The following is a 26390-nucleotide window of genomic DNA, read 5'->3' on the forward strand; positions in this document are numbered from 1 at the left end:
GCATTAGGAGTTTCAAGCTCACTGAAAGTGAAGATAGTGCTCTGTTTTTTAAAAAAAAATTGATCAGTTTACCAAATAGATGCCTTGCCAGTTTGGGGTGTGCATGTATTCTCAAGTAATTGCAAATTACTGCCATTTAGACTGAAGCTTTGCCTCTAATTAAACTACTTGAAAATGGTGTGAAAGAATCAATTAGTTATTATTGATTACTTTCCTCAAGGGGATCTCGCTATCACTTGTTAACTCATAGATAGAAGTGTTGTGGTACTGCTCTTACATTTTCAATTCCGCTAATAAATTGCTATTAAAAGAACTGTGTTTCTCAGTCCCTTATGGGTATGATTGTAACAAATGGTTTGTTGACTGCAGATGTCTGACAAGACATGCAACTTGATGTAGTTAAGTTTCTATTTGCCTGCAAATTAATGTAGTTGACCTTTTGGAAAAGAAGGTTTGTAAAGGTGATTCAACTAATTAAATAAGAATGAGTTTCACTTGAAGTGGGTTGCCCCTATTTTATATCTATCAAAGGAACACAAAATAACCAATAACTTGGCAACAAAATACTTATCAGAATGACTTTTTCAAAGGCTTGTCCTTGATTTATGTGCATTAGAGGAACATGGATCATTTAGTTACTATGCCATAACATACATTAGCAGAGCAAGACTTACAGGTCAGTCAAGATCACTGTTTTTCTGTCCAAATATATTGCTCTGTCATTTTTTTTCACAGGTGTGAATTAAATGTGCCACTTCTTTTCTCAGGCCTGAATCTTTTTTTTAACCAGCTGTTGTTATAAACCTGTGTGGGGCTTTGGCTCAATTTTTAAAATTACTGACTTTATCGTACTGCTGTGTTACATGAGGAAATAGTTGATGAACCTCAGCCTTTGTGCCAGGATTATTTATAGGGGTATTTCACTATGTTAGGGACTTTCTCACGTATATTCTGTTGATCTCAAAGCTGCTTTTTAATTGAAATTCAGCTGCTGGTTCCTGCAACTGGTTGGCAGGTCATTGAATTATAGAGCACAGTAGGAGTCCATCATGTCGATGCTGGCTATTTTGAAAGAGCTATCCAATTAATTCCACTCCCCTGTTCTTTCCACATAGGCCTGCACATTTTTCCCCTTCAAGTATTAATCCAGTTCCCATTTGAAAGATATTATTGAATCTGTTCCACTACCCTTTTAGGCCTCAGCTGGAGTATTGCATCCAGTTCAGGGCACTGCACTTTAGGAAAGATGTGAGGGCATTGGAGAGAGTACAAAAAGATTCACGCGAATGGTTCCAGAGAAGAGGAATTTTAAGTTATGAAGATAGATTGGAAAAGTTAGGACTGTTTTCGTTGGAGAAGAGAAAGCTGAGAGGTGATTTGATAGAGGTATTCAAAATCATGAGGGGTCTGGACAGAGTAGATAAGAGAGAAACTGTTCCCACTCATGTAAGGATCAAGAATGAGAGAGCACAGATTTAACGTTTTTGGTAAGAGAAGCAAAAGTGACATGAGGAAAAACTTTTTCACGCAGCGAGTGGTTAAGGTCTGGAATGCGCTGCCTGAGAAAGTGGTGGAGGCAGGTTTAATTGAAGCATTCAAAAGAGAATTAGACAGTTATATGAAAAGGACAAATGTGCAGGGTTATGGGGAGAAGGCGGAGGAATGGAACTGAGAGAATTGCTCTTTCAGAGAGCCAGTGCAGACATGATGGACCGAATGGCCTCCTTCTGCACTGTAACGATTCTGTGATTCTATAAAATCATAACTTGCTGCATTAAAAAGTTAAATCTGTCCGTGTCAGGCAAACACCCCCCCCCCCCACCCCCCGACCTGCCAAGACTGAGGCACGCATGATTTCGCTACATGAACATTAAAGCTTAAAATTGCAAGCCCCTGGCTGGAAGGATATTTGAATAGTACCAGACAGTGTTTAAACAAAGGAGCCAGTCCCCGCCCCAATACACAGAAGAGACCTTGTCAGACCAGTCGGTCGCGTGACCACCTGCTGGCCAACTAGGGTAGTTTTAAACTGGAAAAACAGAATTTGAACTCAGAACACTGTGTGCTTCTGGAACTGAAGCAAGAATTACCTCCGCTCCTGTCTGCCCTCATCTCATAGAGTTATTCAGCACAGAAACAGACCCTTTCGCCCATCGTGTGTGTGCCGGCCATCAAGCACCTATCTATTCTAATCCCATTTTCCAGCACTTGGCCCGTAGCCTGTTCTTGCGCTCACCAGCTTTGGAAACCATTGAAGACACATAAACTCAAAGAGAGGAAAGTCTCCTACGTGAACGAGGTTTAAGAAGAATACTGGGCCCCAATGAAACATATGACCGTATCTCCAATCAAGGGCTACAGTGAGCTCGAAACAAGATATTGCCTCACACTATTCCACTTTATCTTTTCTTCTCTTTTCTGTCCCTATCTGCATGTGTATATCTCGTGTGCATGCTAGCATGGCCTCGTCATATATCTATAGGCATGAACCGTGTTAGAGTTTAAGTAAGTTTAATAAATTTCACTTTTCTTTAAACTGAAGAAAGCCTGTTTGTGCTCATTTCTCATAATTGGAAAGCTGTGAACAAGGATTCACAAAGGGGGAGCTTAAAACATAGTGTGTTTAAAATTAAACCCTGTTACAATAAGACAGGGTAAAGTCAGCAAAATACCCCTAGACACATTTCTCACTTTGTCATAACAGAAGTTGGGTGCTAGCGTCCGGAATTTTATCCACAGACGAACGAGTGAAATTGGAAGTGGGAAGCCAAATTGTTTCCAATCAAAAAGAACAAAATGTCAATACAGGTTTTCTTGTGTTTGTGTGTGCTTGAATACTAACGTGTCTGCAACTGAAGCGAGTAGCTCTCCAAGCCAGGGTGAAGTAACTTGGGATAAGTTAAAAGCACGTCTGTGGAGGAGTTGAGAAAAATGGCTGAGCAGTGTGGGATCACTGTACGTTGCAAGGCTAGGAAGTCTGAACTCCTAAAGCTAGTGGCCAACCATTTTTCCCTTGAATCTTGAACAGAAGCAGTGTTAGAAACAGAATCCAACAGGGTATTGTTAACAAAGTTACAACTGGAACAGAGGAAGCTTGAATTTGAGGAAGAAGAGAGAGAGAAAGAAAGAGCCTTCCAGATGGAACGTGAAGAAAAAGAAAGACAGGAGAAGGGAAGAAAGAGAGAGACAGAGAGAGAGAAAGAATATTCCAGAAAGAATGCAAACAAAGAGAGTTGAGGTAGCTTAAGTTAACTAAGGGTGACAGAGTAACCCTAGTGAAAGCATGGCCAATATGGAGGAGCACAATTCAGGGCTGGGTACAAAATTGCTAAAACTCGCTCAATTAATTCCAAAATTCAGTGTGGAAGCATTTTCCAAGTCCTTCGAGAAACTGGCAAGGCAGTTAAAATGGCCAACTGAGACCTGGTCCCTTTTAATGCAAAACAAACTAACCTAAAAAGCCCATGAGGTTTATTCCTTGTTGCAAGATGAGAGTTCATCAAATTATGAACAGACCAAAAATGCTATCCTTGGGGCATATGGATTAGTACCCGAAGTCTACCATCAAAAGTTTAGAGCCCTGAAAAAGCAAGCTAATCAAACTTATCTGGAGTTCGAAAGAAGCACGCAGCTGGCTTTTGACCAGTGGCTGAGGGCTTTAAAAATAAGACTCTCAGAGAAGTAATCATGTTAGAGGAATTTAAAAACTCTCTCCCATTCTCAATAAAAACCCATGTAGAGGAGCAGTGGGTTCAGGGAGCCCGGCAAGTGGCCGTTCTGGCCGATGAGTTTTCTTTAATTTATAAGTCGGTTTCCCAGAGGAGAACCTTTTATCATCACCCCCACAAATCCAAAAAATACAAAGGGTGGGAAGGTGATATTCGCCCAGGGAGTCCTGGAAAAGAAAGGAAAGCAGGAGAAACTGGGGGCTCTTCTGCAGCCAAAAAGGAAGGTGCTGTGAGCAAGAGTGAGACCTGGAGACCTGTGTGCTTCAATTGTAATAAAGCAGGGCATTTAAAAGCTGACTGCTGGAAACTAAAGGGGAAACCAGTAGGGTTAATCAGGGCATACCTGCCCAGTGCAGACGGGACCCTGATGGAAAACACAGAACAAGCTGTGGCTTTAACTGCAGTAAAAGTGCAACCCAGGAAGCTTACTACAGCCAGTGCAGGAAAAGTTAAAAAAAGGATTCCTGAAGGTTATCAGGGTTTTGTGTTTGAAGGGAAAATAACCCCATATCCCTCGAATGGAGCAAGCAAGCCCATAGTAATTCTCAGGGACACAGGGGCCACCAGATCCCTTTTACTGGGAAAAGGCCTGACCTTTCCCCCAGAAATTGCAGTGAACACCAAAATGGTGGTGAATAGTATTGGAGGGCAGTGTATGCCTGTACCTGTACACCGGGTGCACCTGGAGTGCGACCTAGTTTCGGGACTGGTGACTGTAGGGATCATCCCTAGTTTGCCTGTGGACGGGGTTGACCTGCTCCTAGATAATGATCTGGCAGGGGTGAAGGTGGTAGCCACCCCAGTAGTGAAAGAAAGACTGCAGGAGTTCAGAGAGACAGGATGGTGGCAGGAGAAGGTCTCCTGCAGTTTCCCTGAATGTGTAGTGAGTAAGACCACAATCATACCAGCTCCCCCAGAGGAAACTGCATTGGCACTACAGCCAAATGACCATGCCAAATGACAGGTTTGCTTGTCTGAGACTTTCTTTGGAAAGTTAGGAGACCGAGGGAATGAGTTAAATGGATTTTTCCTAGCTGAAGCTCAGTGAGCTGACCCAGTATTGCAAGAGTTAGGATAGGTTGCCCAGTCTGAAAGTGAAGCAGAGGGAGTCCCTGATTGCTACTATTTAAAGAATGAGGTACTGATGAGGAAATGGAGTTCTCCTCACAGACCTGAGGGCAAGGAATGGACAGTGATTCACCAGTTAGTGGTGCCGCAGAGGTACTGGGGAGAAATGTTAAGGGCCCACTGGACCACAGTAGCTGTACCTGCTGATATATGAAAGACGAAAGCCCACATATGACAGCAGTTTGACTGGCCAAAATTCCACAAAGATGTGATGGAGTATTGCAGGAGTTGTCACATGTGCCAGGTTGAGGGGAAACCCCAACCTACAGTGAAACCTGCACCCCTAAATCCTGTACCGGTGTTAGGAGGACCGTCCAGCAGAGAGCTGGTGAACTATAAGGGACATCCGCCGAGAACAAAAGGGGATGGGCAGGCACATGGCTGGCAAAAATTTAGAAAGAGAAGGTGAAAAAGTGACAAAAAGGGCAGGTTCAAGGAAGTCCAGGAAAAATCCTGGATGTAAACCCCTACTGTCCGGTCAACCAACCCCGAAAAATCTGAAAAATTAGACGCCACATCCTCCTATGTAAGTGCAGACTCTAGAAGCACCCCACCATAGTTGCTAACAGCATTTCCAGGAACCTACAGAGGCAAAGAGAGACCTCTCGGGGGCAGAGAAACCATGAGGGTGATGCCTCACTTAGTCAAAGTGTCACAGGAGAGTGCAGTTAAGACTGCACAAATACCTGCAGGTAGGAGTGTCTCAGAGAACAAAGGGAAGAGTAACAAAGACTCCTCCCCCACAGTCAGAGGAAAAGGGAACCACCCATCCCCTGAAGTAAAAAGTCTTTGCATGGCTCAGAGTTCAGGCTAGACTCGCCCCTTACTAACTCTCCTGAGAAAAAAAAAGAAAATTAAAGCAGCCCTAGCACCTAGAACAGACCAGTTTTCATAAGCTTTAAGATTGGTGAATGAATGGAAATGAATGAGAGAAATACATGGTTTTCTTTCTATCTTATATTTCTCTCAAACTCTGCAATGAAATACGCCGTTTTTCTTCAAATTGCATTTCATTCCCCCAGGTGTGGAGGTGTCAGGCAAACCTCCCACATGCCAAGACTGAGGCACACATGATTTCGCCACATGAACATTAAAGCTTAAAATTGCAAGCCCCTGGCTGGAAGGACATTTGCATAGTACCAGACAGTGTTGGAACAAAGGAACCAGTCCTCGCTCCAATACACAGAAGAGACCTGGTCAAACCAGTCGGTCACATGACCACCTGCTGGCCAACTGGAGGAGTTTTTTAAACTGGAAAAACAAAATTTGAACTCAGAACGCCATGTGCTCCTGGAGCTGAAGCATGAGTTACTTCCGCTCCTATCTGCTCCTGTCTGCCATTTCACTGTCACCAGCTTCGGAAACCATTGAAGACCCGTAAACTCAAAGAGGGAAAAGTCTCCTATGTGCACAAGGTTTAAGAAGAATACTAGGCCCCAATGAAATGCAAGACCATATCTTCAATCAAGGAATACAGCGAGCTCGAAGCACAGTAACAAGATATTGCCTCAAACTCTTTTCTGTCCCTATCTGCATGTGTATATCGCGTGTGCATGCTAACCTGGGCGTGTCGTATATCCGTAGGCGTGAGCCGTATTAGAGTTTAAGTAAGTTTCATAAATTTCACTTTTCTTCTTTAAACTGAAGAAAGCCTGTTGGTGCTCATTTCTTTGCCTTATAATTGGAAAGCAGTGAACAAGAATTAACAAAGGGGGAGCTCAAAACACAGTGTGTTTAAAATTAAACCCTCTTACAATAAGTCCAGGCAGAGACAGCAAAAGACCCCTCGACACATTTCTCACCTGATCCGAACAGTCTGATTTTGTTAAACTAGGAGACAGGAAGCATTTTTTTTCTGAGTTTGAGCACCTCCTGTCAGCCTAACTCTGGCCATTAAAGGTGCAGCACCAGTGTCAACTCAATTTCAGGCATCGTCAGGTTGTGGTGTGATATCTGCCCTTACACACTGTTGTTATAATGTCATGATGTAACGCAGTGCATTTAATGCTTTGTGCACCTGCATTTTGACAAAACTGACTTGTATATGCGCAGTGGCCTATTTATCATGGCCATTCTGGGGATGCGGTCTTCTGCCAGTTTAAGCTAAAAGCAAAAGGCGAGAGGCAGCAGGCGTGCACTGTAAACTTTGGAACACAAGCATTCCTAAGAACTGAACTCATCATGTTATGAAACCAGGAATAGACAGCTCCCAATACCTCATCTGGAAATGAGTCCCACGCTCTGCTGCTGCAAGTTCACCCTGCCAAAGTACAAACTTTAGTAGGCTTACTTATTTTGGGCAAAAATATCATTTAAAGATCAATGGTTTGTGACTGTAGATGTGACCACTGAAAATGTCACCAATCCCATAATCATTCATATCCATATTTTCACGCCTGATAAATTCTATCATAGAGCACTTCAGCAGGACACAGTGACAGCAACAAAGCAGTGACAGAAGGAACAAATATGTTGACAAAATGCACCACAAGTTTCAAAGAGAGTGAATAAGCAATCTGTTCTGGACGAATGTGTACTTTGTTTGACGTGAAAAATTGAGGGGCAAGGTTGACTAGATCATTGAATTTCACAGCTTGTAGATGCAATGCGGTTTTGTTGCTGGTATTCACAGTCTGAACCTGTGATCGGGTTTTATTATTGAATTTCATAGTCTGTATCTGCAGTAGTATTTTGTTACTTAATCTCACAGCCTGTATCTTCAATGGGATTTTGCTGCTGATATTCACAGCCTGTATTTGCAGTAAGTCCTTGCTTCTGAACTTTGCAGTGTGCCAGTACTCTTAAGTTTAGATGTTATTCTAGTGAAAAAGGGGTTGTGTGCTGATGTTTCTGCTCCCTCCTCAAACATTAATTGTTTTATTGATGAATAAATTATTTCTGGTTCGCAACATTGAGAATAGAATTTGGGCTGAATAGTTTTTACACTGCCTCAAAGTGTATTACATTGTAGTGTATTAAATTGGTTTGGAGCAAAGTGATCCCATCTTACTGATTTGGCCTTTGGGAATCCTGTCAAATGATTGTTTTCAAAGTTCAAATGTAATTTTAATATATTTTCTTTCTGTTTCTCCACAGTGGATCTTCTCTCTCTGCCAAGTGCTTGTGAGGCCTTTGACCAGCACAATCTAAAGCAAAATGATCAACTAATGGATATTTTGGAGATAATTAATTGCCTGACTTCAATCTATGATCGACTGGAACAGGAACACAGTAACCTTGTCAATGTGCCTCTCTGCGTGGACATGTGTCTTAACTGGCTCCTAAATGTCTATGACACGTATGTGTTGCATTGAACAGTGTAACTAACTCAAACAGCACCAATACAAAAAGAAAGGCTTATTTATCTCTGGGAAACATTATATCTAAAATGGCTATCTAAGGTACTCGGTGTCTATTGGCTTTTAAAGATGCCATGGCAGCTTCAGTCACCTTATCTGAACAAGATTACGCTCAACAATAATTAGGCCCACAAAATATTATTGAGAAAAACTCAGCTCCCAAATATTTAGAGTTTTGTTTAAAAAAAATGAAAGGACACTGTCTTCAGGGGAAAGGTGTCTCGTGAACTTTTTATTTGCAGACATAAATGTAGTGATATACTTTGTATTAAAACTAGGGCTGAATTTCATTAGCGCTCCGCAAATCGTGGTGACGTGCTTTGAAGTCGGCGGCCTTCAGGCGTGGTTGCGCAGCCACTGAGCCCCCATGATATTTCGTGCGGGGGCTCATTTAAATAGAGGGGGCGGAACGGTCATCCCGATGACATAGAGGGGGCGGCTTCTCCATCTCCGGCAGTGGTGTTCGGCGCCACTGCGCAGGAGCTGGCACCATTTTTAAAGGACTTCAAACCCTTAGGAACAACGTGAATTTTTAAAAGTACATTTCTGTGAATCATCTTGAAAAAGTAATTAAAAGCTGGAGGCCCTTTCCCAACCTCCCTCCCCACCGTCCCCACCCACCAATGGCTTTTTTTATTGGCCTATATGTCGATAATATATTTTATTCCCAACCCGAACTTTCCCCCACAACCTCATCACCAACCCCTTCAACCCCTTCCCACTATCCCCACAGCCAATAAAAAGTGTTTTTCCCACTCCCCCACCCTCCCCACCACCAGTGTCTCACCTTGAATCCCCAAACAGGGTTCAGAATGTGCGGGAATGGCCGCCCAGTCCAGGTAAGTTAATTAACATTTTTTTGAATATGTTTGAGTAGGCAAATGAAGGCCCCACACCGAGGCCTTACCGCTGCCAGTAAAATGCAGTGGGCCTTCTTGGCGCCGGAGGTCGTGGCTGGCCTCTCCCACAAGTATTTTACAGGCACCCCCCGCCACGAACCCACCATCGAGAGGCTGGTAAAATTCAGCCCATTGTGTCTCTTTCATGTGACATTATTTAATGTTTCTCCTCCACCCTACTTAAACTATTTGCTGAACAGTTTTCATGAAAAGAATGGCCCTTTAAGTCTTAAAAAGGGGTGCTGAATAATATCAATGCTGAGCTTTTCAGTGTCATCTCTCAACCTCATACGGCAGAAACACATGCATGTTTAGGATTTACTATGTTCAGTATTCAATCTTGAGTACAATTAAGAAAGAACAGAGGCTGGAAACTATCCCCTGGGATATTGGAGGAGGGAATTTTATCTGGGCAGTTCCCCCCACCCCCCCCAATCCAGTATCCCCAACCACTCCTAGTGAGCAATTGACGACAACCAGAAGCAGGTTTGCTCTCTCTTGGCTTCAAGGTATCAGGCCAGGCAGGCAAAGAGAATGAGAACCGAATATTAGAGAAAATGGGAGAAACGTATTCTGAAAAATAACCCCATGCAAAAAATTTTTGCTGTCCAAAGGTATTAAGCGATATGGGGCAAAGGCAGGTAGTTGGAGTTAGGTGGCAGTCAGCCATGATCTCATTGAATGGCAGAACAGGCTTGAGGGGCTAACTGGTCTGTTCCTGTTACTGTGTTCCTATGAAAAAATAGGTTATTTTTCATCACTCTAACTCCAGCAGGTACCTTTAGACATTCCCATTCAGTTGCTTAAAGTAGAACTCTTGTTGTTTGATTTTTCTTTGCCCACTAAGTGTTTAATATTCTTATCATTTTAATATGAGCCCTGCATATCATTGAGTTGAGTCACTGAACAATGTATTTTCACAGTATTACAGAGAGGTCATGGGCACTTAACACAGCACAATTTAAGGCACCTTGAATCACATCTCACAATGACTGTAGTTTAAAGAGCCACATCTCCTCCCATAATTAATACTAAAGAGCTAAGTGTTACTGAATGAAACAAGTTTATTTGTGGCCTTGATTTAATCTGCGATCGCAACTCTGTCCCCATTATCAGAATGCATCTTTGTGCTTTCTGCTTTAAAGGCCTGGGGTTAGACACCTAAAGAAATTTTTAGAACAACAGCCTGACGCAGCAGAGGACAATGCATAATCTTTGACATCAGCCATGCTGTCTGCTGCTCGTAGCTGAAAAGCAGTTTTAAATGTAACATTTGGCAGCAGCCATGCTCCTTTAAATGAGAAGCAAAATACTCAGGGAAAGAACAGTGGGATGGTGGTTTTCAATCTCTGTGTAAATTAAGAATTTGTTGTGTGGTTGTATCCATTCCAGGAGTTGATTGCCTACCCTTAAAAGTGCTTATAATGGAGACACTGCATTCTGAGGGAGTGAGAAAACAGTAAATGTTGACAGTACATTATATGCTTGGTTGAGATACTGGCAATACCCACACAGTTATAAATTCAGATTTATCTCCAGTGTGCAGATGGATTCATTGCACACTCCTTTATTGTAAATTCTCATTGCAGGCCACAGTAACAATATTGAGATGCTTTGCCTGAGAGCTGAACTCTAAGGAAATAAGGTTGCCTGGAGTCATCCATTCAAGGAATCTATTCTGAATGAATCAACTCCAAACTATTTGTGGGGGTGGGAGGAAGAGAGAGAAGGGAGGAGACTAAATTAAAATTAAGCTAAAAGTTTTCTTATGAACTGGAGCTTAGGTAATTACAGTATTTTTTCCTTCCGATTTCCCCTTCTTTAGCTGCCCACTCCTGAATGTGCTGTGTTTTATTCCACTGATATTGCTGACTCACCCCTTCAGCAATTCAAGTGCAAGCCTAGACAGTACTGACAATCTATTCAAATGTTGGGTCTGTATCACCTAAGCTTAGTCCTGTCCTCAGCCTACACATGTGTTTCTAACATATGCAAAACATTCAACTGTGGGAATTATCAGATTTTTTCCCCCTCCATTCTGAAGTATAGCAACTCCCAAGTCTAGCAATGCTAAATCATTTATTCCTCTTCTGCTTCCCTAATGCAGCACAGACCAGGGGGGAACACAGTCTCAGAATAAGGGGCCAATCATTCATGTCTGAGATGAGGAGAAATTACTACACTCAAAAGGTTGTGAATCTTTGGAATTCTCTACCCCAGAGGGTTGTGGATGCTCCATCATTGAATACATGTAAGGCTGGGATAGATAGATTTTTGGTCTCGCAGGGAATCAAAAGATATGGGGAGCGGGCAGGAAAGTAGAATTGAAGCCCAAGATCAGCCATGATCATATTGAATGGAGGAGCAGGCTCGATGGGCCATATGGCCTACTTCTGCTCCCAGTTCTTGTGTTCTTGTGTGGCTTTTAAGGTCTGTAGGGGTCAGCACCATGCCACACAATACATGTAACTAAGAGCACAAAATGATTTCATTGCATGCCCCTTTAGAAATCTCGCCTGTGATTTTTGATTCATATTTAATGAGATTATAAATTTGATTTAGTACTTGCATTGAATGATGGTGGTAATTAACACATTTGGCAGCAATTTTAACCTAACCCATCCATTGAAGATCCATGAAGTCTGTGGGGAGTAATATTGGCCAGCGTTGGAAACCAATGATCCATTTGAGCCTATGGATATCTTGCCTGATGGATTAGCTTAAAATGACCCCACTGTGTCTCACCACTTTGCACATTGGAAAAAAAGAGGCACTATCTTCATTGAAAAGAGTTTGCAAAACTTCAGTTTCCTTGTTTATACATACGATATGACACCATGACATATACTTGAGCGTGCTGCCATTGTGATGAAGATGTGAAATCTAGTGTGTTCTAGCTGCTGTCTTAATACAAAAGTAAAGGACTTTTTAAGCAATCTTCAATGACGATAATGGTCTTTTAAGTCTTGCACAGTTGTGGAGTTTATAAAGCTGAACGACTAGCCCATGTCAGCAGTGTCTGATGAGTTGTTTACCAGAGCTATCATTTCATTTAATAGCAGAAAATACTTGTCAATGCTTAGCTACAAAAAGACATGGATAGGTAATAAATATTTTATACAGTGTAATGAATGGGCTTAATAATGGCAACCTTCAGTTGTGACATCATTAGGCATCTGAGTGTGCCCTGCTGAGTGGTACTGAGTTACATGTAAAAATGGGCTCCTTTAAACATGTTAATAGAGAAATGTATATGTTTTCAGACCATTATCTAATGACTAGATTTGTGTGAAATACTCTTGTATTATCCAGTCCCAAAAGGGTTTGTCAAGTCTCCATCAGTGTACTGTTGCTTGCAACTATTGACTGATTCACCCTCAGTCCTCACGGTTCTGGGATTTCAGGGGATTATTATTTGCTTTGCCCCAGGTTGCATGGTTCTAGAGTTTCAAACTATCTTATACCAGAGCAAAGTAACTTCCATAACACAAAACATTTTTATTTGTAAATCTCAGTTGAGTCTATTGGAAATGTGTCACTGATAAGTAAGTCTAATGGTGATTTTTTTTCCCTCCTCTATCTAGCGGTCGAACAGGGAAGATTCGTGTCCTGTCCTTTAAAAGTGGCATAATGTCACTGTGCAAAGCACACCTCGAGGACAAGTATCGCTGTAAGTTTGTATTGGAATTTTTAAAATCCATTTCTGCTGTCATACCTGATTTGTTAACTACACTGAAGTAAAAATAGACTTTGTTAGATCTACCATCATAAAGTCAATTTTATAAAAAGGAAAAAATGATCTTACAGGACTTCCAGTTCATCATTATATGTTATCATATACTCTCTTTAACCATGGTGGTTCTCTATTTCATGGATATTAGTTTTCTTAAAAATGTATGTATTATCCCTTTTTGATGAACCCTATTCCCTGAATGATGTTTCTGTATTCTTGTATTCTTTCACAAATGACAAGCATGGAAACAATGAAGTGGTTATATTTTCGTAAATTTTAAAGAAATGCAGCTGTTGATACAACTTTAAGATTGGCAAGCCTCATTAACTCACAAGCACCAAATCCAGAGTAGGCCTGAATATAGTTTACTTGCCTAGTTACATCCCCAAGAAGATTATACAAATCCTGTTTGTTCTGCCTCGCACCCCATGTAATAGCCTGGTATTACAAACATTGTAAACTGTTAATGCAACATCAGCGCATATTACAGTTTTTCATGTATGCCTGTTATCACTGTGCAGCAAGATATTCTTGCAAACTACAAGAATTCCAATAGATACAGGAGCATTAATAGTTAGAAAATCTTAAGAGGGACATTTTCATCATGAAGCAAATGTTTGACAAGTCTTTGCATGCTTCTGTTCAAACACAAGACCCAAATGCACCATGGTGTCACCTGCACGTAATGTAATCATGGAGTAAGTAACGTACCGTTGTTCTGGCTTTTCTCCCTCCTCAAAGAAAAGTACATGTTTCTTTGAAATGGGACTCCTTTAGTGATTTAAAACGAAACAGAAAACAGATTATTTTCCACAAATTACTTGCCTCCATCTTAACTTTTCACATCATCTGTAGATATATGCTTTATTTTTGCTAAACAACTAATTAGGATCTTGCTGTAAGGATATAGAGCAGTAGAAATTAGACATTGTTGCACCCATTTTATGGATTTTTAAAGACAGAAGTGTATTAGTGACAGAAGAAACCCATAGCCCTAGAAGTTAAGATTTTCTAATAGCTACACTGTGAGACTGGTTTATCATGTCTTCCTGCTATTGCCATTTTGATAGAGTGATCTTTCAGCCATATGCAACTCTATTTTGACTGTGTGGCACTGACTCGTACTATTGATAGATTTAATCAATTTCAGAATACACAGCCCTGGCACAAGCCTCTTGCTTCTACCAAGTCGAGCCTCAAGAAGATGAATTCCTGCTTTAGAATTGAGACATTATATTATAAATAGCTTCTCATCAAGTCCCAAACATTTTTATCAGTGAACAATGTATTGAGCTTGAGACTGAGATGGACATATACAGAGGAACCTTACCAGGTTTTGTAACTGTTCACTTATATAGAAACATATAAAATAGGAGCAGGAGTAGGCCATTCGGCCCTTCGAGCCTGCTCCGCCATTCATTATGATCATGGCTGATCATCCAACTCAGTAACCTGTTCCTGCTTTCCCCCCATATCCTTTGAGCCCTTTCACCCCAAGAGCTATATCTAACTCCTTCTTGAAAACATACAATGTTTTGGCCTCAACTGCTTTCTCTGGTAGCGAATTCCACAGGCTCACCACTCTCTGGGTGAAGAAATTTCTCCTCATCACAGTCCTGAAAGGTTTACCCCGTATCCTTAGACTATGACCTCTGGTTCTGGACTCCCCCACCATCGGGAAAATCCTTCCTGCATCTACCCTGTCAAGTCCTGTTAGAATTTTATAGGTTTCTATGAGATCCCCCCTCACTTTTCTGAACTCCAGTGAATATAATCCTAACCGACTCAATCTCTCCTCATACGTCAGTCCCACCATCCCAGGAATCAGTCTAGTAACCTTCGCTGCTCTCCCTCGATAGCAAGAACATTCTTCCTCAGATAAGGAGACCAAAACTGCACACAATGTTCCAGGTGTGGCCTCACCAAGGCCCTGTATAATTGCAGCAAGACATCCCTGCTCCTGTACTCAAATCCCCTCGCTATGAAGGCCAACATACGGTTTGCCCTTTTTACTGCCTGTTGCACCTGCATGCTTACCTTCAGCGACTGGTGTACGAGAACACCCAGGTCTCGGTGCATATTCCCCTCTCTCAGTTTATAGCCATTCAGATAATAATCTGCCTTCCTGTTTTTGCTACCAAAGTGGATAACCTCACATTTATCCACATTATACTGCATCTGCCATGCATTTGCCCACTCACTCAACTTGTCCAAATTACCCTGAAGCCTCTCTGCATCCTCCTCACAACTCACCCTTTCACCCAGTTTTGTGTCATCTGCAAATTTGGAGATATTACATTTAGTTCCCTCATCTAAATCATTAATATATATTGTGAATAGCTGGGGTCCTAGCACCAATCCCTGCGGTACCCCACTAGTCACTGCCTGCCATTCGGAAAAAGACCCGTTTATTCCTACTCTTTGTTTCCTGTCTGGCAACCAATTTTCTATCCATTGCAATACACTACCCCCAATCCCATGCGCTTTAATTTTACACGCTAATCTCTTATGTGGGACTTTGTCGAAAGCCTTCTGAAAGTCCAAATAAACCACATCCACTGGCTCCCCTTCATCAACTCTACTAGTTACATCCTCGAAGAATTTTAGTAGATTTGTTAAGCCTGATTTCCCTTTCATAAATCCATGCTGACTCTGTCCGATCCTACCACTGTTCTCCAAGTGCTCTGCTATAAATTCTTTGATAATGGACTCTAGAATTTTCCCCACTATCGATGTCAGGCTGAACGGTCTATAATTCCGTTTTCTCTCCACCTCCCTTTTTAAGTAGGGGGTTACATTAGCTACCCTCCAATCTGTAGGAACTGTTCCAGAGTCTATAGAATCTTGGAAGATGATCACCAATGTATCCACTATTAGGGATTTATCGGCCTTCAATCCCATCAATTTCCCAACATCATTTCTCTACTAATACTGATTTCCTTCAGTTCCTCTCTCTCACTAACCCCCGTGTTCCCCAACATTTCTGGTATGTTATTTGTGTCCTCCTTTGTGAAGACAGAACCAAAGTATGCATTTAGTTGGTCTGCCATTTCTTTGTTCCCCATAATAAATTCCCCTGTTTCTGACTGTAAGGGACCTGCATTTGTCTTCACCAATCTTTTTCTCTTCACATACCTATAGAAATTTTTACAGTCAGTTTTTATGTTCCCCGCAAGCTTACTCTCGTACTCTATTTCCCCTTCTTAATCAATCCCTTGGTCCTCCTTTGCTGAATTCTAAACTGCTCCCAATCCTCTGGTCTGTTGTTTTTTCTGGTGAATTTGTATGCCTCTTCCTTGGATCTAATGCTATCTCTAATTTCCCTTATAAGCCATGGTTTGGCTACCTTTTCCGTTTTACTTTTGCGCCAGACAGGAATAAACAATTGTTGCAGTTCGTCCATGTGCTCTTTGAATGTTTGCCATTGCCTATCCACCGTCATCCCTTTAAGTAACGTTTCCCAATCCATCATAGCCAACTTGCGCCTCATATCTTCGTAGTTTCCTTTATTAAGATTCAGGACCCTAGTCTCAGAATCAACTATGTCACGCTCCATCTTGATGAAGAATTCTATCATATTATGGTCGCTCATCCCCAAGGGGTCTTGCATAACTAGATTGTCAATTATTCCTCTCTCATTACACAATACCCAGTCGAGGATGGCCTGTTCTCTAGTTGGTTCCTCAATGTTTTGGTTCAGAAAAACATCCCGTATACACTCCATGAATTCCTCCTCTACGGTATTGTGACTAATTTGATTTGCCCAATCTATATGCAGATTAAAGTCACCCATAATTACAGATGTTCCTTTATCGCATGCGTCTCTAATTTCCTGTTTAATGCCATTCCCAACATCAACACTACAGTTTGGGGGTCTATATACAACCCCCACTAACGTTTTTGGCCCCTTAGTGTTTCTCAGCTCTACCCATACAGATTCCACATCGTCAGAGCTAATATCCTTCCTCACTATTGCATTAATTTCCTCTTTAACCAGCAATGCAACTCCATCGCCTTTTACTTTTTGTCTGTCCTTCCTAAATACTGAATATCCCTGGATGTTAATTTCCCATCCTTGGTCACCCTGCAGCAATGTCTCCGTAATCCTGACTATATCATACCTGTTTACATCTATTTGCGCGATTAATTCATCCACTTTATTGCGAATGCTCCGCGCGTTAAGGCACAAAGCCTTAAGGCTTGTCTTTTTAACATTACCTGTCCCCTTCCCACTATTTTTCGCCGTGGCCCTGTTTGATTCTGGCCCTTGATTTCTCTGCCTATCACTTTTCTTATTCCCCTTACTGTCTTTTGTTCTTGTCCTTGATGCCCCGTCCTCTGACTCCTTGCAAAGGTTCCCATCCCCCTGCCATATTATTTTATTTTAAACCCTTCCCAACCACTCTAGCAAATACTCCCCCTAGGACATCAGTCCCGGTCCTGCTCAGGTGTAACCCATCCCAATTTGTACTGGTGACCTCCCAGATGCAGCAATGCACTGCTAACTGTGTGACCCCACAGTGGTCTGTCATGGGCCCCTAAAAGGCTGCAGAGGCATCAGGCTTGAGAACCGCTGCCACTATGATGAACAAAGACATGGGATGTCCACCAGAGCCCATGGGCTGCAGGTTATCCTTGAGCAGGGCACAGAGATGTATCACCACCCTCTCTACATGCACAATTGCCTCTGACACTGGTGCTCTGACATCCGATGTCATGTGGGCCTGTAGATGCACGGCAAACTTAATGGCGAGTTCCCCTTGGAGGCTGCTGCTCACGACCAGGGGCCTCTACATGGATCGCACCTGCCTGTTGATATTGCCTCTGGTGCATACGGATCCTCACGAGCAGAAGATCACATAATGTAGGATGAGCCATACCTATTTCCATGTGATAAATAAAATTTAACCCTTCATGTATTCGAAGGTTCCTAACAGGGCATGGATTGGTGTTGAAGGGCACAGCAGCTGCTTTCCTGGTTCAACTATGTGGCGTGCTGAGGCATTGCCCATCTTGGCCAACAGTCAGAGTGGCACAGCATGACCACATCAAGGTCCTACTAGCTGAATCAATTTCCCCCACCATCCATATAACTTTAATGCTCCTGCCCTTTCTGGCACCCTGCCCACACACAGGATGCCTAGTGTGCCATTGCTCCCTCACAAACACAGACCGTACACTGCTAACGGAGAGAAGGTACACAATACTTCCCTTCATGCCAGCAGAGCTTTCCCTCCAGTAATCCCAGATCCCCCTCCCTTTAAGAATGCAGAGTGAGACCCCTGAAAAGTAACTTACCTTCTCCCTCTGTAGACCCGCCAGCTTTTCCAATCGTGAACGGGACGGCACATGACGGCCACCTGTTCATCAAAAAATCAGCAAGTGTTAATGGAGAGGCGGCGGGCTGCATAATCAGCAATGGTGAGGACTGTTGACCATGTGCCAATTGTGGTGCTGCCACCGTGCAACGGGGCGGGGGGGGGGCCCCGCACTGAGGTCCCCCCGCCACCGGTAATTTGCAGCAGGCCCTTCTCAATGTCGCGGGTCGAGGTGGGCCTCTTTCCGCAGTGACCCGCGGCCTCAAGGGGCCGGTAAAATTCAGCCCTACAAGTGTGTGCAGCATATAGTGAAAGCATACAACTTGCTTTCAGAAACTCCTTTTAATGTAGTAAAATGTCCCAAGCTACGTCATAGGAGCGATATCAAACAAAATTTGACACTGAACCACAAGAGAGGATACTAGGACAGATGACCAAAAACTTGGTCAAAGAGGCAGGTTTTAAGGAGGGTCTTGAACAAGAAAAGAGAGGCAGAGAGGTTTAGGGAGGGAATTCCAGAGCTTAGGGCCAAGGTAGCTGAAGGCATGACCACCAATGGTAGAGCAATTAAAATTGGGGATGCTCAAGAGGCCTGAATTGGAGAAGAGCAAATATCTTGAGTGTTGTGTGGCTGAAGGAAGTTATGAAGATAAGGAGGGTGAGGGCATGGAGGGATTTGAAAACAATATTGAGAATTTTAAAATGGAGGCTTTGCCAGACCAGAACCCATTGTAGGTCAGCATACTACAATGGAATTGTAGCAAAGTAGTTAAGTTTCTTGAGTAATCCAAAGACCTGGACTAATGATCCAGAGACATCTAGAGTTCACATCTCACCATGACAGCTGGAAAAGTTAAAATCAATTCATTAAATAAATCTGTAAAAAAAGCTAGTTCCAGTAATGGTGACCATGAAACTACCAGACTTTTGTAAAAACCCATCTGGTTCATTAACTTCCTTTACAGAAGGAAATTGGCTATATGTGCCTCAAGAGCCACAACAATATGGTTGACTCTTAACTGCCCACTGAAATTACCTAGCAAGCCACTCAGTTGCATCAAAACCACTACAGAAAGGTCTAATAAGAATAAAACTGGACGGACCACCCTGCATCGTCACCTTTTGTAAAACTATGTTATCAGTATTTTACAGTGTGTTCGGGTTTGTGACATTAGGGAGTGAATCCCCCTTATCAGAAGCTGCCTCTATGCTCTAAGATGTGGCAAGTCCTTCAACATAGAGGCATGTCCGGAGGCATGTCCATCAACCTTTTTAAACTGTTTAGGAAGATGAACCCTGCTTTTAATTTTTTAATTCCTCAAACCTTATAACCCCTCATTATTACCGGATTCCTTCACGAGGCTTCCCCTTGAATATCTAGGGAGTTGTCCCACAGACTAGTCAAGCAACAGCCTGACACCATTATACTCACAGAATTATATTTTATAGCCAATGTCCCAGACTTGTCTATCACAATCCCTGGATATGTCCTGGCCCACTGGCAGGACACGCCCGCCAGAGGAGGCGGCACAATGGTTTCCAGAAGTGAAGGAGCGGCCCTCGGCATCCTCAACATTGACTCCAGACCCCGTGAAGTCTCATGATATTAGGTTAAACATGGGCAAGGAAACCTCCTGCTGATTACCACTTGCCACTCTCCCTCAGATGATGAATCAGTACTCCTGCACGTTGAATACCACTGGGAAGAGCACTAAGAGTAACAAGGGCACAGAATGTAGACTGAGTAGGGGACTTCAATATAGACCCACTACTGACCGAACTGGCTGAGTCCTGAAGGACATAATCTGAGAGACTGGGCCTCTGGCAGGTGATGAGGGAACCAACACAAGGGAAAAAGCCTACTTGACCTCAACCTCAGCAGTCTACCTGTCACCGATGCATCTGTCCATGATGGTATTGGTAAGAGTGACCATGGCGGTGCAGTCCTCCAGATGATACATTAAGCTGAGGCCCATCCACATGTTCACATGGATGGAAAAGATCATGTGGTAAGTTTGAGGAGTAGTGGTAGAATTCTTCTGTCCTTAAACTGACAGCAACGATGCAGCTTAATTGATTGTTTGTCTTGTGAGGAAATATGCCCCCAGGTTTGCCTTAGAAAGTAATTCATTAGGTATAAAACACTTTGGGATGTCCTGAGACCATGAATACAAGTTATCCCTTCTGTTTCATTCTTTAAATTGCTAGCACTGTAATATGAATGGTAGTGTTCCTGTGGTTGTTCACATGGCTAGTACTCGTAAAGTTAGTTCACACCAAGAACCTATTACATGGTTTACGCATGGAGTTGGATGAGTGGATCTGGGATTGAATCCAAATGATGCACAGTTTACACAAGGCTGTTTCATTTGAATAAGCAGTTCATTTCAATTCAAAATGAATTAATTAAGTCCCTGTAGAGAGGGATTAATAGTATATGTTGCATTGATGTTCTGTTCCTGCAGTGTGTTGCCCCAGAGCGTGCCTTCACTAATATAGTTTATCTTTCCCTAATATAAAGGTCTTTTCTTTGCAGATCTGTTCAAGCAAGTGGCGAGTCCCACTGGATTCTGTGATCAGCGCAGGCTTGGGCTTCTATTGCATGATGCAATTCAGATTCCACGCCAGCTGGGAGAGGTTGCATCATTTGGAGGCAGCAACATTGAACCCAGTGTTCGAAGCTGCTTCCAATTTGTAAGTATATGGTGCTTTTATCAAGATTCTTTTTCCAGCAGAGGACTGATAAATTTGATATCTAACACATAAATTACATAGAATTAGATAGAATTTGCAGCACATAAACAGGCCATTCAGCACAAGTGGTCTATGCCAATAATCTATGCTTGACACGAGCCTCCTCGCACCCTATTTCATCTAACCCTATCAGCATTAAATTATTATAAAATCTCATAACTGATTTAGAATGCAGAGTTCTTGAAAAGCAGCTCTAAGGACTTAAAGGATTTGAGAGGCTGCTGTTAAATTCACCCCCTAACTTCAAGATACCTTTATTGGTTTGGTGGGCAAAAAGTTTGGCTGCTGCTAGTTTCTCTAGCTCACCTCATCTATCTCGAGCCTTCCAATTTGTGCAGCCAACCAAAATCAAAGAAGCTTTTAATAATATATCTGCCCCCTGGTGTCTGTAAGTACTTAACAAATGCTTTCACACTGAAATAAAAACAAAAAGTGCCAGGAGCACCCAGCAGATCAGCCAGCATCTGTAGAGAGAACAGACAAGTGAGGATTTTGGGTGCAGATCGTTCTGCAAAACTGAAACATAAGAGGCGGAAAAAAATAGGAATCAGGATAAGGGGAGGAGCGGAAAAATACGTACGTTGCAATGATAGATAAATCCAGGCAGAAATCATGAATGGGATCATGTAGCAGACGCATTAAGATGGTTAAAAGAAAAGGTGTGTAAATTGCTGAAACAAAAAAATGGTAGGCCTGGGGTAATGGGAGAGATGGAAAATCTGTGACGGGGAGTGGGGGTTCAGGTATGAAATTAATACAGGTTTGATAGTAAGGATTAGCCGAAGTTATTGAAATCAGTGTTCAGACCAAAGGGTTGCATTAACCACATACGGCTAATTGGAAGTCCAGGTGTGAATAATTGTTTTTTTCCTTAGTAAAGTAATTCCTTAGTGAGTAATTGATACTGTCACTAGACATGTGATCTGAGTACTCATTCACTCGATGGACGCTTGTGTACTTCACCTTTTTGTACATTTGTTGATAAATGGTAAGACAGAAAGCAGAGGATGAGTGTTTTTGATCATTGTGAGTCTGTTGCTTCTTGATCACTGAAGGGTTGAAGTTGTTTGTTCAGTAAATATAAACATGTGAAGTACATTTACTTGTATTGCGTGCAGGGAGTTTTCTATGACATTTTGGGTGTCGCTGAAATGGTGTTGCCGTAGTCATACTTGTGAATGGTTAGCGATTTCTATTGGATAACACTGGCTTACAGAAAAAAAGGAGGTATTGTGCTTGAAGGTTGTCATGAGCTTTGTTGGAACAGTGTATGAGGCCACGCCTCCCACCTCCTTAACAATTTACATATCTTCTCTTTAATTTCTTACTGCTTCTCTACATTACTTCACTGAGATATGTACCCTAGCATTCTTTTCTGAGTTGGCCTGTGTTTTTGATGCATTATATACATTTCCCTCCCTACAATTTTTCTGATTTCATTAACATATATTTCAGTTCTGCACAAGCATTCTCTGGTCTTGTTTCCAATTTCCAGTAACCATAGTATTTCTTCCACCTTTTTCTCTGTATTTTCCTAAGAAGTGAATAAAATGGGACAAAGTCTATCTTTAACTACTTAAGTATATTAAAGAGCTTTTCTTCATTAGAAATGTTAGGCAAAGCTTCTGTAGGTTGGGGAGAGAAAACAGTAAGGTGTTATTTACATCACAGTGGTGTCATGTACAGGTGATAGGATGATGGCTTGAGATGGCTTGGCCATGTGAGCCGCATGGAAGATGGCAGGATCCCCAAAGACACATTGTACAGCGAGCTCGCCACTGGTATCAGACCCACCGGCCGTCCATGTCTCCGTTATAAAGACGTCTGCAAACGCGACATGAAATCGTGTGACATTGATCACAAGTCGTGGGAGTCAGTTGCCAGCATTCGCCAGAGCTGGCGGGCAGCCATAAAGACAGGGCTAAATTGTGGCGAGTCGAAGAGACTTAGTAGTTGGCAGGAAAAAAGACAGAGGCGCAAGGGGAGAGCCAACTGTGCAACAGCCCCAACAAACAAATTTCTCTGCAGCACCTGTGGAAGAGCCTGTCACTCCAGAATTGGCCTTTATAGCCACTCCAGGCGCTGCTTCACAAACCACTGACCACCTCCAGGCGCGTATCCATTGTCTCTCGAGATAAGGAGGCCCAAAAGAAAAAAGAAGGATGATGCAATGTGATTTATATCATTGGCGTGGACTTTTACCCCAAGTTGACTTTGGGCGACTGGTCAGTGGCGAAAAGTTGAGCCCAATCCTGTCCAAACATGTGCACTTCACTCAAGGAGCATGGGGTAGAAATCAGGAGCAGGAGCCCTGTTTTCCTTTTTTTTTTGCCTGCCAGTATTAGCAGCTTAATTGCTGTCTTGGCCAAGATCAGAAAACTCTGTGCACACTTCGAATAAAAACTGAGAAATTTTCACCTGCATTATTCAGTGCCACACTGTGAAGTTTATCCAGTAATCCACTGGAACTGCTATTGGTGTCTTGATCCAATGGGATTTCTGATTCAGAGGCTCTATTTTATACTTTCAATATTATTTGTCAGAGTATAAAAATATTTTTTTACTGTGTGTTTGAGTGAACTTATATAGAATGAGGTGCTCCTGTACAAGTGTTCCTTAGTACTACATAAGGATGAATAATCTTGGCTACAATGTGGATAATAACTGATGCTTTAGAATGTTATATAATCAGTACAGTTCACTTGTCTGCTTGTCAGGGCCTGCTGTATATGCTTTTGTTTATGGTGCAAGTGTCTGCATTCTGTGATGTTAGTGTCTGCACATTTTTGATGTCTCTTAACAATTCCTCAGAGTTCCTTTAATTCCCTGCCTGTCTCCTTCGAAACACTTTTATAAAAAGTATTTGATATAAGTCAGTAAGTTAAGTGGGGGAAGGAAATTCTGAAAGTTGCATTGGAGAAGGGATGTTGCAAATTTGTAACTAAATGGCTTTATTGAACGAAAACAGTTGTGAGATTTTTCCTCCAAAAACGTAGAAATTTCTGTCATTTACAAAGCCAAAAATCTGTTACAATTGCAGACTTTAGAACGTGCATGACTAAGCAAATATAAAATATTGTAACATTTTTTGCAAAAGAAGCAAAACTCAGGATTTCTTTTTACAGAATCAGAACCACTGACATTCATTTCCTAATTTTATATGGATCTGTTAGTCTAGTTTCTAATATCGTTGGGGTGGGGGGGAAGGAAAACATTTAATCAAAATAGACTTCAAAGTGAATTTAAGTCCTTTAACAAACTTTCAGAGTTTATATTTATTGGAAGTGCTGCAACGAGTAATAAGAGGCCAGTAACTAGTACCAGGCATGCATTCTTATATGAAGAAATGAATTTCATCTTAGTCTTGCATTCAAAATAACAGCTACAGTTCCTGGACTGCACAAACTGGACAGGAGATCAGCTGGTTTGTATTCCAGTAATACATTTTCCATTAGCCATTTAAAAAAAAACTAGTTTATATATCCAATTTAAGTCCAGCATGAACACCTTTCATGAACAGAATTTTGATGAGTGTAGTGTGTTCCAGTTTACTTTTCCCAGCTCTTAGTGGTCTTGAAGGCCAAGTTTTTCTTTATCTTGCTGTCTCATTTATCTCTAGACTGTGGATGAGTAATGAAGTCTAATGTTAACGTATTTGACTGAGTGTTAGTGTTGACATCCAATCGCTTCTATGTTGTTTAGTCAGCACCTTTGTAAACATTAGACCAATTGGCACTGTTCAGGCTCTATATGTACCATTGTCAATTTGGATGCTTTAGGAGCAATAAATAACATAGGTGACTATTGCCTGCCACAGTAACAGATGCTCTTGTTTATTTAGTAATGAGACCTTCTCATGGCAAAGCAAATGCCTGCAGTCTGAAGGGTCCACTCTAAACAAAAGGACTTAGACTACCATTTATCCTCGACATATTCTGAAATAAATGACCCAACAATGCCTTCTACCACAAATATCAACAAAAGAATGATTGAAATTCACAAAGGTTCTTTTTGACTTGCATATTCTTAAGGAGCTTGATTATAGCTTGCAACTCCTTTAGTTGACAGACCATTTCCAAAGTTTTAAAACTGTAGATTATTGATCTTCCACACATTACTATACCTAAGAGTACCTACTGGATATCTGCACTGATGGTAGAGTAGGTAAATGCATCACATGGCATAGGATTGAGTCACACAGACCACAAGCACCTGCATTTAATCCCTGGTCTAATTTCAGTTGGAGCAATAGTTGGGACAGAAGGATTCAGTAGCCCTGGACTGGGATGGGAAAAATCTGCTGGAAGACATGCATGTGCAAATATTGAATGAGAGAATGCTTGATGATGGCATATTTGAATAGCTTGCTGACACTTGCCTTGCAGGGTCAGATGTAAAGAATGATTAATTCGGCAAGGTAACTGAGTGGACCTGACATTTGTAAAAATGTACTACAGTCTGACTCAGCTCCTAGCAAATTCAGTTTTATTAGTCATAGAAAATATATATTGTGAGAGTATTATAAGATCATTTTATACCATACCGTAGAACTATGCTGTCATAATATCTGAGCCCATGGTTTTGATAGACGGGGATTATACGGATTACAGCACTTGCTCAGAGGTCCAAACTCTGCAGCAAGATATAAGCTTCTTATCACATGCGTTACGAATGTAAAAAAAAATTACATTTAAATCCTCTTGGATACAAAATGCATTTACCATGAAATTGTGTTCAGTGACCAAGTGCATTCATTAAGTTTCAAGTCCCTGTGGCTGTTTATGTGAAAAGCCACAGGTACGAATGCATGAATACAATTTTTTTTAGAAAGCATTCAAAGTGGGCTCATTGTCAGGTCAAATAAAGTATTGATATCCTCACACAAATATTGCATCTATAGTGGCACAAGTATTATCCCTGTACAGATGCAAATATAGGTCTGTTTCAAATCCCTACCAACCAGTGCCATGCCAGTAGGTACTCTTAGGTGTAGTAATGTGTAGAAGACCAATGGTCTACAGTTTTAAAACTTTGGAAATGCTCTGTCAATTAAAGGAGAAACTGAACTTTTTGTCTTCATCGACCACTTAGGAATGTAGGAACAGGAGTAAGCCATTCAGCCCCTCGAGACTGTTCCATACTTAGATGTGTGGAGTGGAGCCTCATGGTTATGTACAAAATGAAAATCAATGCTCCTATTAATTTTATATATATATATATATATATATATAAATCGCAAAATACTTATAGATCTTGGTTGTTCTGATTTAGCATTTATTTACCAGTGAGAACAATCTTTTCCCAGCCTTAAAGGCCCACAAAATTCAAAGAGGAAAAATAAGAAAAAACAAGTAAAAATAGGACTGGTTTGCCAGGACTCGAGGATCACATGCAACCTACAGACTGCACTTCATCAGCCCTGTCTTACCACAGTGACTTTTGGCAGGCATGGTTTGAAGGCTTTGAATCCT

At 41.8% G+C, this 26390-nt stretch overlaps 1 protein-coding gene across 8 annotated transcripts in view; it reads left to right on the forward strand.

Annotated features, from left to right (window-relative positions):
- The window catches only part of dmd (dystrophin), a 1950296-nt gene that overhangs the window by 1822925 nt on the left and 100981 nt on the right, over positions 1-26390 (forward strand). For all 8 annotated transcript variants that reach the window (XM_068040560.1, XM_068040554.1, XM_068040555.1 and 5 more), the window contains 3 exons: positions 7953-8154; positions 12699-12784; positions 20702-20859. In XM_068040560.1, the coding sequence (XP_067896661.1) occupies positions 7953-8154; positions 12699-12784; positions 20702-20859 (446 nt within the window). The remainder of the gene's footprint in view (positions 1-7952; positions 8155-12698; positions 12785-20701; positions 20860-26390) is intronic.

The sequence above is a fragment of the Heterodontus francisci genome, chromosome 10 (genome assembly GCF_036365525.1).
Source record: "Heterodontus francisci isolate sHetFra1 chromosome 10, sHetFra1.hap1, whole genome shotgun sequence".
In the NCBI taxonomy this organism is placed as follows: domain Eukaryota; kingdom Metazoa; phylum Chordata; class Chondrichthyes; order Heterodontiformes; family Heterodontidae; genus Heterodontus; species Heterodontus francisci.